This window comes from Mesoplodon bidens (genome assembly GCF_964165515.1).
Source record: "Mesoplodon bidens genome assembly, chromosome: 18".
NCBI classification, from domain to species: domain Eukaryota; kingdom Metazoa; phylum Chordata; class Mammalia; order Artiodactyla; family Ziphiidae; genus Mesoplodon; species Mesoplodon bidens.
The window spans coordinates 48,899,012-48,911,436 of record NC_138175.1 but is presented as its reverse complement, the minus strand read 5'-3'; the positions used below and the strand labels follow the sequence as shown (position 1 = coordinate 48,911,436).

The 12,425-nt window shown below is 55.6% G+C and overlaps 1 protein-coding gene across 3 annotated transcripts in view; it reads right to left on the bottom strand.

The window, feature by feature from the left end:
* AXL (AXL receptor tyrosine kinase) overlaps nucleotides 1-9,306 on the bottom strand; it is a 30,473-nt gene extending 21,167 nt beyond the window's left edge. For 2 of the 3 annotated variants that reach the window (XM_081215665.1, XM_081215666.1), the window contains exons 1-6: nucleotides 9,012-9,306; nucleotides 7,671-7,893; nucleotides 7,240-7,340; nucleotides 6,494-6,670; nucleotides 1,211-1,291; nucleotides 965-1,080 (exon numbers count right to left, since the gene is read on the bottom strand). In XM_081215665.1, coding sequence (XP_081071791.1) covers nucleotides 965-1,080; nucleotides 1,211-1,291; nucleotides 6,494-6,670; nucleotides 7,240-7,340; nucleotides 7,671-7,893; nucleotides 9,012-9,075 — 762 coding nt within the window. In that variant the 5' untranslated portion in view covers nucleotides 9,076-9,306. The remainder of the gene's footprint in view (nucleotides 1-964; nucleotides 1,081-1,210; nucleotides 1,292-6,493; nucleotides 6,671-7,239; nucleotides 7,341-7,670; nucleotides 7,894-9,011) is intronic. The other variant, XM_081215667.1, reaches the window with a different exon arrangement.
* Between the last annotated feature and the right edge of the window lie 3,119 nt (nucleotides 9,307-12,425).

Sequence of the window (12,425 nt, the reverse complement as noted above, 5' to 3'; positions counted from 1 at the left end):
TTGGTCATTTTCCATTATTGTCATCTCCCATCACAGACACTGTCCCATCCTCACTTAAACTCTCAAATCTCAGAGAACTTCAGGCCAGAACTGGATCTCATATTCAGAGATGTGTGTTGGTTTGTTTTTCTTATTCTAGAGTAGGAGCAACTTCAGTGCAGAAGGCTGGGTCTAGCTCATCTCAATTGTTAGGTATTCTTCCAGCAAACATTCCCTAGTCGATGTCTGGCCCTGCGCTGGGCAATAATAGGGACCCAGTGGTGGCTAAACCAGGCCAGCCCTGCCCTCCCAGAGCTCACAGTCCAGGGGGAGACAGACTCACCCCCAGACAGTGACAAGCCAGGGTGGTCAGGGCTGGGACAGGAGAAGTACAGGGCTGTGGGTACCCAGTGATGACTCTGGGCCCTGCTGTCTAGGGGTTCCCATTCCAGCTAGAGTCAATATCACTAACACTAAAAAAATGAAAACAGCCAATAGTGTTTGTTTGGGTTTTTTTGGCAGTGCCACATGGCTTGCAGGATCTTAGTTCCCCAACCAGGGGCTAAACCCACACCCTCGGCAGTGAAAGCGCAGAATCCTAACCACTGGACGACCAGGGAATTCCCAAAAGCAACCAATAGTTTATTACATATTTCCAAAGTTCCAGATACTATTTTAAGTTTGTTAATTGCATTCACTCATTGAATCCCCACAGTCAGCCTATCAGGTAGGTACCACCATTATGCCCATTTTATAGATGAGAGAACTGAGACCCAGGGAGGTTGTGTCACCTGCCCAAGCTCATGTGGCCAGCAGCTGGTGGAGTCAGGATTTGAACCCAGGACATCTGGCTTAACCAAAGGCTCTAGTCCTTCTCAACACATTAATCTGTGGGAAGGGCTGGTTTCCCAGGGAGAGGATGAGGGTCTGTGGCTGTGGATGGAAGGAGGGCTGAGACGGAGGTGAGGAAAGCCTGAGGTCTCACCTGCAGGGTGCAGTGGGTGAGGGGATAAATGCCGCTCAGGCCTGGGGTCCAAGCCACCTCCAGCTCCGTCGGCTGGCTGGAAACCAAGTGGAGGTCGCGGGGCCGCTGGGGGAGCACTGTGGACAGAAGAGGGGAGGAGCTGACCCCTTGCCCAAAGCTCCTCACCCTGCCCTCAACCCCAGCTCTGACCTTTGACCCCACCCCCCACCCTCTGACACCCAGCTCTCCAGCTCCCTTTCCTGTCACCTGTGATGGTGGCCGTGCGGGATGTGGTGACCCCCTTGGCGTTATGGGCTTCACAGGAGAAAGAAGTAGTCTTGTTCAGGCCTGGGGAGTCATATGAGGGAGAGGTCCAGTCAGAAAGGGGAAGGAGGGGCTCCCGGGCCACACTGAGCATCCCTTCCACCACGCCCTACCCGACAGGGTCAGTCTAGCACCCAGGGGCACCTGCTTGAAGGGAGATTGTGGGAAAGGGAGATAATGCATTGGGAACACAGGCCTCCATCCCCAAACACAAGGCCAGCTAACACCCCACCCCACAGACACCCACAGAGATAGACACATGCACACGTACACACACAGACACATACACTCAGAACCACATACATAGACACACACAGGCACACACACTCACACACACACTTATGCACAGAGATACACATACATACACAGACATACAGACGCACAGAAACACTCATACTCACACATAGACACACCAGACGCACGCACCAGCACACACAGTTATACACACAGGCGCACACAGAAACACACACTCACATACAGAAACGCACATACTCGGGGACTTCCCTGGTGGCGCAGTGGTTAAGAATCCTCCTGCCAATGCAGGGGACACGGGTTCCATCCCTGTTGTGGGAAGATCCCACATGCCGCAGAGCAACTAAGCTCGGGCGCCACATTTACTGAGCCTGTGCTCTAGAGCCCGCGAGCCACAACTACTAAAGCCTGCACGCCATAACTACTGAAGCCTGCGCACCTAGAGCCCATGCTCCGCAACAAGAGAAGCCACCGCAGTGAGAAGCCCGCTCACCGCGTCGAAGAGTAGCCCCCACTCGCTGCAACTAGAGAAAGCCTGCGCGCAATGATGAAGACCCAACGCAGCCAAAAATAAATAAATAAACAATAAATTAATTTTTAAAAAAGAAAAAAGTAATCAAAAAAACCCAGAAATGCACATACTCATACCTACACACACACAAACACACAGACGTACACACACTCACATATACACACAAGAATAGACACAATCACACTGAGCCACACAGACACCTGTCTCGAGGCATACACATCTAATAGACACACACTTAAGAAACAGGCCCTCATGGGGGTGTGAAAATGTAGAGGTGTTTGCTCATTGACAAGTCTGGCTGCTACCAATCCCTCTCCCCCGCACTCACTCACTCTAGCTCCACTGGCCTCCTGATGTTTCTAGAAGGTACTATGCATGCTCCCACCTCAGGAAATCTGCACGTCTGTTCCCTCTGCTTGGAACAGCATTCCCACAGACATCCGCATGGCTCCCTCCCGCCCTCCTTCACATTTGTTACTCAGATTCCACCTTCCAGTTGCCTCTGTCCCCAACCACCTTGTTGAAAATTGGAACCTCCCCTCCACAACTAGCCTCTTCCCTGCTTTGCTTTCTCTTTGATTCTTCTCATCACAGCATCCTTTACACAGTCCTATGTATCCTGTTCACTGTGTGTTGACCCCACTAGCATGTCAGCCCAGGAGGGTAGGAGTTTCTGTCTGTTTTGCCCCCTGCTGTATCCCCCCTGGGGCCTAAGATGGCCTGGCACACAGTAGGTTCTCCATAAATGTTTGTTGAATGAGTGGATGAATTTATGTGGATACATTTATGTACTTATGAGCACTTCTGGGTGTGTACGTAGCAATGTGAGTATGTGTAATTCCGTGGGTGAGTTCGTGTGTTTTTGAGAGTCTGGGGGTGGACTGCCTCCCCTTTCCCAGTGTGGTGGTGGTGGGAACACAGGCAGATACACACACATGCATGCACACAAAGGCACGTACAAGTACACAGACAAACACAAGAGACGCAGACACAAACACAGAGAGATACACAACACACAGAGTTATACAACATACACAGATTCACACACGGCAACAGAGACATGCACACCCACAATGTCTGGGTGACAGGATGTAAGGAGGACCAAGTCTTCAATCTATGTGTGACTGCAGATCTGTATCTGCCTGTGTTTCTCTGCGTGTCTGTGGATGCCTGCGTTTGTTCTGTGCTGTGCTGTGTTCCCACCGCCACCAGCTACCCGAAGACACAAAGTTTCCTTTTCTCAGTTAGCAGAGGGAGTGGAAGGAGGGGAAAGGCGGCGAGGCCGGAAGGGGGTGGGCAGGGAAGCTCCCCAGCTCCGCTGCCCAGGCCGCACTTCCCAGCCAAGGTCAGGTGCCCGGCCCGCAGCCTCCGCTGCCCCGGGGAGGCACAGGACAGCCCCGGGCGAGCTGCCCGAGGGGGCGGGGAGCCTGGGTCCCGTCCAGCCACCTGGCACGTGGGTGTCCGCCAGGGTCACCGCGCGGGAGCCCGCGCTGCCCGCCGCCGTTGGAGCCCTGGGGCGGGAGGGGGGTCTGGAGCCCGGTCCAGTTCCGACCGCAGCATTCCTGCCCCCGCGTGAGTCACCGGGGCGCCCCCCCCGCACTTCCGGCCGGACTGGGATCCCCCTTCCCGGGCCCCAGCGGCCCGCACCTTGAGGGAGGGGGAGACAGGGGCGAAAGGGCCTGGGACCCCCTCCCCTCCTGCGGGCTCTCCCTCTACGACCAGCTCCAGATGTGCTTTCCAGATGTACCGTCCCTCTCCCCCTCGGCGCCCCGCGCCACCCTCCCCCACCCCAGAGCGCAGTTTGCTTTTTCCGAGGGAATTGGAGGGATGGAAGGAGAGAGGGGGCACGCCCTGAGTCAGATCCAGGGACAGACACACACAAACGGACGAAATTCCTTGATACAGCACACACCACGAATTCCTACACACACACAATGAATCACACTTAACATACAGGGGCCTACAGGGCACGTTACTGGCCCTAAAACAGAAAACAGCAGCACTGGTTAACTACACAGGAGGATGCTGTTGCAAACACGGAGTGACACAAAAACATACTCTACAACTGACATGTATACACAAGGGGCTGACACTGACGCACATACACAAAGAGAGACACACACATACACGAACACAAACACGCAATCGAACGAGCACACACTGACTACAAACACCTAGCAACACAATACACACCTAGGCTGAAGCTGACAGACACACAAACCTCCCCGCAGTTCGAGATACACCCACCAAGCAACAAACATACGTTGAGGTTGAAGTGGACAAACGGATACACAACAGGACACAAATCAGGTTGATGTTGACTGGCTCACACAGAAACACAGCCAAGCCTTCAAAACACAGCTGGACACACTCAGGTTGCTTCAGACACATTCCTCAAGATGCAGGCTGATACGGAAACACACACTTGCATCGATACACAGGGTTGCTGCAGACACACAAACGTGGAGATGCTGCCTTGTGCATATGGGTGGCACAGACACATATATACACACTGGCTGGTGAGTACCTCAAGTTCATCCACCAAGAGGCAGTCAGGGCTGGGACTGACATACCAGGAGAGCAGACAGAAGCAGAAGGGTGTTGTTACTACCTGCTGTGAATCACACACACACACACACACACACACACACACATCTATAGGGGTCCATGGGACAGAGTCACATACCAACATGCTCACCCTGTGATATATACACAGATATCACAGAGCCATCCATACACAGCCACAGGCAGTGGAACCACACCAAGAAACACACCAAGTTGTCCAATGACACATGCTGAGTCCACAAAGAAACAGAAGCTCCCACTAAGACACACTGACACCTAGAGGCACACGCCTGTGAGCTGGCATTGTCACCTCTATACAGGGAGGTATGGAAAACAGCCACAAGGCACACTGCCACTCATCACTCTGCCATCTTCTCACACACGCATAGGCACTCCACCCTCTCACAGAGAGACACAGCTGTGAACACACAAACACAAAGAAGGACAGATAGCAGGCCGACACTGGGATACTTAGTCACACACACACACACACACACACACACACACACACTGACAGCCCCTGAGAAACTTACAGAAACATGCCATAAAGACCCAAACACAGTGGAACAGACACCTAAGGCGACAGAAACATACCTAGTCTCACACACACATGCGCGCGCGCACACCCACACTCACACTCTGAGACATCCACAGAAGCCAGCCCTCACTAAGGCACACCCTCATACAAACAGGTAGATGCACTGAGACACAGGTTCAGAGGGACAGGGACACACCCAGACCTCCCACCCCGCCCCACACACAGAGACACACACAGAAATCCCCACCTGGCAGCTCCCTCACACGCTGATACACACACAGATCCTCTCACACCTGCGCCCCTCATTTCTCCCTCTTCCTGGGATGGGGTGGGGGAACCATCCCCCTCTCCCTCCCCTTTGCCCGGGTCCTGCCAGGCTGACTCAGGCCCCAGAGCTGTGGGCCTGAGTCACCCCTCTGGAGGCCGGCATGCTCACCCCTGCTTCCTCCATACACTCAGGGCCCCCGGAATGCTGGGAATGTGGGCACCTCCTTCCACGCTAAGAGACCCCCCCCATCAGGAGTCCCCTCCCCACGCCAGCAGATGGAAGCAGCAGGTTGGGGATGCTGGAAGCCGATGCCCTCCAAGGTCCAGAGACCCCCCCCATCAGGAGTCCCCTCCCCACGCCAGCAGATGGAAGCAGCAGGTTGGGGATGCTGGAAGCCGATGCCCTCCAAGGTCCAGCCGCCTCCCTCTGACTGACCCAGCCTCCCCCATCTGTGTTCCTCCGCCCCTCTTTCCTCAGTGTCCCCCAACTCTGGCTGACCGCTGTGTGACCCCAAGCTAGGTCCTGCCCCATCTGTGAGGTGTGGAAGGGGATGGTCACCCTGAGGCTGGGAGGGTTTCTCCTGTCACTCAGACCTGTCGTGTCTCTCTCCATCTTGGGTTACTTCTGTAAGGAGCTAGGGGAGAGGAAGGCCCAGTTGATTCCAGTGCCCTGCTTGGGGTCAAGGGCTGACACAAGGGGCATCAGACCCCCACACGCTTGGCCATGGAGCAGCTCAGAGGAAACCCAGGACAAAGAATTCTCTGCAGAGAGCCTGGCATGAATGGAGGGGAAAGAGCAGAGAGACGGGGAGACAGACACACAGAGCAACAGAGAGAGATGGAGAACAGAGACAGAAAGAAAACATACAGAGGGAAACGAGATAGATGGGGACAGAAAGGCAGAGACAGAGGTACTCAGAGACAAAGAGAAAAAACTAGAGGGAGACTCAGAGACAGAGACAGACAGAGAAGGACAGAGGCACGAGCAGACCCTCACACAGAGGTGTGAAGGGCTCCCCACTTCCATCCTGCCTGGCCCTCTGCACCGAGCTGACCACATCCCTGGACTCACCTGGAACACGGAGTGTGTGCTGGGCACTGTGGTCCCCGGTTGCCGCTAGGTAGACAGCATCCTGGAGCCAGAGTAGGTCCACGGGCTCTGGGGGTCCCTGGGCCCGGCAGCTCAGGTTGAAGGGAGTGTTGGCAGCCACAGTCCTGTCCTCAGGCTCCTCCAGGAAGTAAGGCAGGCCTGGGCGGGGGGCAGTGGTGAAGGCTGTGGTCCCTCTGAGCCCCCTAGGTGTCTGCCTCACCACTAGGATGTTGTAGGGTGCAGGGTCTTTGGCCCCTACGTCTGAGCCCTCAGGACACCTCTACCCCCCAGGAAACATGATCCCAATATCTGACTCTCCCCACCAATGTCTGAGCCCCAGGGCATCTGAGCCTCTCATGTCTCTTTTCCAGAATGTCTTACTCCTACTCTTCATGCCACTTTACCTATGAGGAAAGTGAGGCCCCTGGCAGTTGAGGGAGAGGGTTAACTTGTGCCTCAGATCCTTGATCTGACCCCCAAATGTCCTGCCCCAACCATGTCTGACCTCAGGACAGCTGACAGCCCCAAAGATATCTCCCCCGCTGCCCAAAACATATAATCTTGTGCAGGCCTGCCCCCAATAATTTATAGACCCCTCCAGCGGCCTGACCCTCCAAGATCTCTGACATTCCTAGGTTGTACGTCCCCAATGCACGCCGTGAATCCTCCAGCACCCTCTGACCCCTCAGGATTCTTGGTCTCCCACGACCTCTGAGCCCAGGGCTCACCCTCCAGCCCGACGTAGCCAGGCTGGGACACGAAGGTCTTTCTGCCCAGGACCACGGCACACTGGTACCATCCAGCGTCTGAGAGCTGCAGGGACGAGATTCTGACAGGGCAAGAGGAGGGACAGAGAGGTTCAGGGTCAAAGCTGCACCCGGGGAGGGGGTCCTCAGAACTGAAAGAGGAGAGCCTGGGCTGGAAACTCGTAAGACCGAATAAGTGGGTACTATTATTAACACATTTTACAGAAGAGGAAAGTGAAAGCCAGGGTTAGTTATGTCACATGCTCAAAGCCACGCAGCTAGCGAGTGGCCACACTGGGGTCCAACCCAGGTGGGGCTCCTGCGAGTGACTTTGCACCCTGCCATGTGATGGAGGTGGGGACACAGGGGTCAGGAGGGATGCGGGTCGTGTCTGGTTAGGGGAGGCCGGGCACCTGAGTTGGCTGACCACTTTCCAGTCATCCTGCCCGTCTTCGCCCAGGGGCACCTGGGTCTGGGTGCTGTCTGCCAGCTCTAGGACCTGTCCATCCCGAAGCCAGGTCACCTCAGGGGGCTCCCCCTGAACCTGGAGCTCACACCGAAGGGCCCCCATGAGTCCTCGGGCACCAGTGATGTTCCCTGGACTCCCCACGAAGGGGTGCCCCTCAGCCTGTGGGCCTGCAGGGAGACGGGGAAGAATTCGCTCAGGAAACCCTGCTCCCCTCCGACTCCTCGGTTCCACCCGTGCAGGCCTGCCTACTGCCAGGACCCCGCCAGGCCCTTAGGCCCACATAGTTGCAGAGTGACCTCAGCAGGGGGGGTGGAGGGTGGAGGCTTTGAGGGGAAGATGGGAGCCTTCCCAGGGGACTGGGGTCCGGCCTCCATCCTCCGTCCGTTGGGAGTAGGCCCGGGATCTGGCAGCCTCCCACGCCCTGACTGCCTGGCTGGCCTGCCCTCCCTTAGGGTCTCTAGAGACTTGACAGATTAGGCTGGTGGATGGTGGGGAAGAAAAGGGGATGGGAGGGAGAGGAGAAAGAGAGAAACAGGGAAGGAGAGTCAGAGAGAGGAACCAGAGAAAGTTAGGCAGACAGAGAGGGACAGACACCCGGAGCGACAGAGGATAAGAGACGGAGAGAGACACCCGCAGAGGGGAAAAAGTGGTAGGAGAGACACACAGAGGGAAACGCACAGAAAGAGACAAAAACAGACTGACAGAGACAGTGATAGAGACACCTAGGGAACAGGGAGAGATAAAGACAGAGACTGGAGAGAAAGAGAGAAATGGAGACCCCCAGAGATGGTAGGACTGGAGGCAGAGCCCCTGGCCCCAGAGGTGGAACGCGCAGACAAACAGCCATGGGGTAAGGAGAAGTGGGGGTGACAGTGACGAGGGATTTCCCCTAGGGCTCTGGAGGCTCCTCATCCCGCTGCCTGACTTAGGGGTCCTTTCTGGAAGATTCCTTTCCGGGCAGCCCCCAGCTCAGCCCCTCTCCCCAAGGCCCCCAACTCAAGTCCAGCCCCTACCCTTGCCCTCAGCTTCTCCTGTCTGTCTGTCTGTCTGTGTCCATCTCTTCCCATCTCTGACCCTCTTAGTTTCTGTTTCTTGTCCTTCTGCTCCTCTCTCAAGAGTCCCTTTTTCTTTCCCTCTCTTGGTTTGTCTCTGTGTACACCCTCCCCCTCTGTTGTCCCAAGGAAACTCCCTGAGCCAGACCAGGACTCCCGACTCACCCCCCTCAAACACCTGCCATCCATCCCTCTCCTCTCTCTCCTTCCCCAGCTGCCCCCCCATCACTCACCCTTGGGAGCCACGCACCCCCAGCAGCACAGCGCCCAGCACCAGGCCAGCAGGACCCTGCCCATCCTCGGGGCACCACGCAATCAATGCCAAACTTTCCTTAGAAGTTGCTGGGCACCCCGCGGGGGAGGGGGCAGGGCCGGGTTGTGCCCGGCCCTCCCCCCAGCTCCGGGCTCCCCGGATTTGGCACTGCCCGCCTGGCACAGCGGAGCGGGGGGTGCCCTCACCCGGCTCTGCTCAGCGGCGCCTTCCCAGCTCCCCTGCCTCCTTCTCTCCCTCCCAGATTTCGGGCAACGCTTTCCCCGCCCCTGGCTCCCCCCACCCCTGCCTCCGCCCACCGGCCGGAGCCCAAGGGGCCACCTGGACTTCGAGGGGTTAACGCGGAGAGAAGAGGTCCAGCTCTGTCTTAAAGGGGCCCTGGAGGGAGGCTGAGGAGGGGGAAGGGGGCCCCAGGTGGCTACGCCCCTAATCGTGGGCCAGCGAGGCAGGGAAGCTGTGCGTCTCCCTATCCCGGCTCTGGGCGCTGTCCCTCTGGGCTCTATCCGTGTCTGGTAAACATTCCTCCAGAACTCCGCTCCCCTCTGCGACGCCCCCCTCCCCTGCCTCCACCCCCAGCCCAGCCCAGCCAGGCACTCCCCCTCTCACTCACAGCTCCTCAGACAAGGACACACACACACACACACACACTCACAGATGTCATCCACACACAGAGGCTGGGACAGAAGGAGACACGCAGGGGCATGCCACGGGCTCACACTCAGACAAGCCAGGTCAGGAGCTCCTCCATTCCTGGAGAAACCTCAGAAACCAGAAACGGGAGGACACTGCCGCGTGGGCATCCGTGGGGGAAGACTTGGGGACACGTGGATCCTCATACACAAGAGATCCACATGGGCACGGAAACAGGACACCAGTGGATGGGCACTCACAGGGGTGCCCAAAGACCTGGGTGGGAATCCCGCCTCTACCACTAACCCTGTGACCTTACAAGTGACTGGCCTCCCTGAGCTTTGGTTTGTCCATCTGTAAAGTGGGAATAGCAATAGAACCCACTTAGCAGGCTACGGGGAAGCTGTCCTGGGGCAGTGCACGTGCAGTTTTTTGCACGTGGTGACGACAGCTGACAAGGTGCCCTTGATTTTTTGCATCTCATCTGTATGTCTCTCTGTGCACTTGCATTGCTGTCTCCCTCTGCTGGATTGTGTATCCTGATCCTTGTAGATCCAGGGCCTGTGTGTTGGTTCTCCTGCTTGTCCATTTACTTCCCACCATGTGTTTTGCACATGGTGGAGGTGGGGGGGGGGTCTCTGCAAGCCTGAGTGTCTGTGTAGGAGGGGGCTGGGCACCCATCTCTCTGCTCTTGGCTGTTCTGTTTCTGTATTGGTATCTCTACAGCTCCTTATAAACTCCTCTCCTTTCAGGCTCCCGATGTCTCTCCCACCTGCCTCTTCTCACTCCGAGGAGTCCAGCCCCATCCTTTCCCACCAGGACCCTGCCTTGGCCTCCTCCCTGGCCTCCCCCCCAGGCCTCCTTGCCTCCACTCTTACTCCCTCCAACCCATCTCCCATTCATAAGCAGAGGGATGTTTCTGAAACTCAAATCTGACCCTGTCCCCTCCCTGCTTAACCTTGGCTCCCCACTGCCCTCAGGGCGAGCTCCCGGCTCCACAACCTGGCACTCAGGGCTCTTCCTCATCAGCTTTCCTGAGCTGTGTCATTTGTGTCCCATTTCAGTGACAGCCTCAGCAACTATTCTGCCACCCAAGCCCGACCCTCAGGGTCCTTTGGACAGCCCCCACCCTCAATAAGTTTCCAGGTACCAAGGAGGATTCGATTTAGCTCCACAAACCTTTCTCCTGCCTGGCCTTGCTGTCCTCCCCGTGGTCTCACCCTGGTCCAGCCCCATCTTCTCCCACCTGGACCCCTGCTCTGGCCTCCTCCCTGGTCTCCTGGCCTCCATTCTCCCTCCCTCTAACCTGTCAACAGCAAGAAGAATGTCTCTCAATCCCATATCAAACCCTTTTCCACTTTTGCCCCCAAACCTTCCAAGATAAACCCCCAAACTGCTTACCTTGTTACCCCTCATGTCCACCTGGCTCCTTTCTCTTGTTCACAAGCTTTAGGGCCTCCTCCTGCAGCTCTATGCCCCCAACTCCTACACACCCCTCAGCCCCATCTCAATTGTCCCTTCTCCTTGGCATCACTGCCTGGTCCTTCCCAGTCAACTCTAGGTCCCCGTGTTGTTCACTCCTAACACTTTGTCCTTTTCTTTGGTTTGGGTTGTCACAATATATTTATTGGTGTGACTGTGTGTCTCATGGTCTGTGGACTCTGGAAGTGTAGGCACTGGGTATATCTTTGGTACCACTGTGTCCCCACCACCATGTAAAAGACTTTTCATAAAGGGGCCAATTAATTATTGTGGTATTTTGGGGGGATGCAAATATGTGCAAAGATCTGCCCACTTGTTTGAATATGCTGGGTGGCCCTACACACCTAGGACACGGTGGACCCAGCTGTGTGCGTGGCCAACTTGAATCTGTGTTTGTTCTTTCAAGAACTATTTGCTGAGTAACAAATATGTGTTTGCAATTGGCTTTCAAATGCATTTTATTTATTTATTTTTTATACATAGTATTTTTATTTTGTTTTTTATTTTATTATGGTCCCGCTGTGCGGCATGTGGGATCTTATTTCCCCCACCAGGGATGGAACCCTAGCCCTACAGTGGAAGCGTGGAGTCTTTTAAACCACTGGACCACCAGGGAAGTCCCTCAAATGCCTTTTAAAAATGAGATGGGGGAATTCCCTGGCTGTCCAGTGGTTAGGACTCAGCTTTCATTGCTGAACTGCTGAAGGTGCAGGTTCCAATCCCTGGTCGGGGAACTAAGATCCTGAAAGTCGTGAGGCACGGCCAAAAAAAAAAAAAAAGGTGAGATGGACAGGTGGATAGAAATGTTCCCTGTGCCAGAGGCGGGGATTCCACAGTGAGCAAGACTGCCTTCACGGAGCTCATATTCCAAGTGGAAGAGGGAGAACAGCCAGAGAAATATTTATCAGATTGCAACACCGTCAGTGAAGAAAAATAAAGCTGGAGAAGGGATATCAAGGGGAGGGGGGGAGTGCCATTTTAGAGAAAGTAGTCAGGGAAGTCCTCTCTGAGGTTATGATCAAGATCTGAAGTAAATTAGCAAGTGAGTCATATAGGAAAGGGCATTCCAGGCAGAGGGAACAGCCAGTGCAAAGGCCTGGGGGCAGGCTTGCAGGGAACTTCAAGGAGAAGACCCATGTGGCTGGAATGGATGGGGGTCAGGGAGTGGGTGAGCTCAGGGAGGGCATTGGCCTGGGGAGGAGGACTTTGGCTTTTATTCTAAATATGACAGAATGCACTAAGGGGCTATTCCCCCCACCCAGCT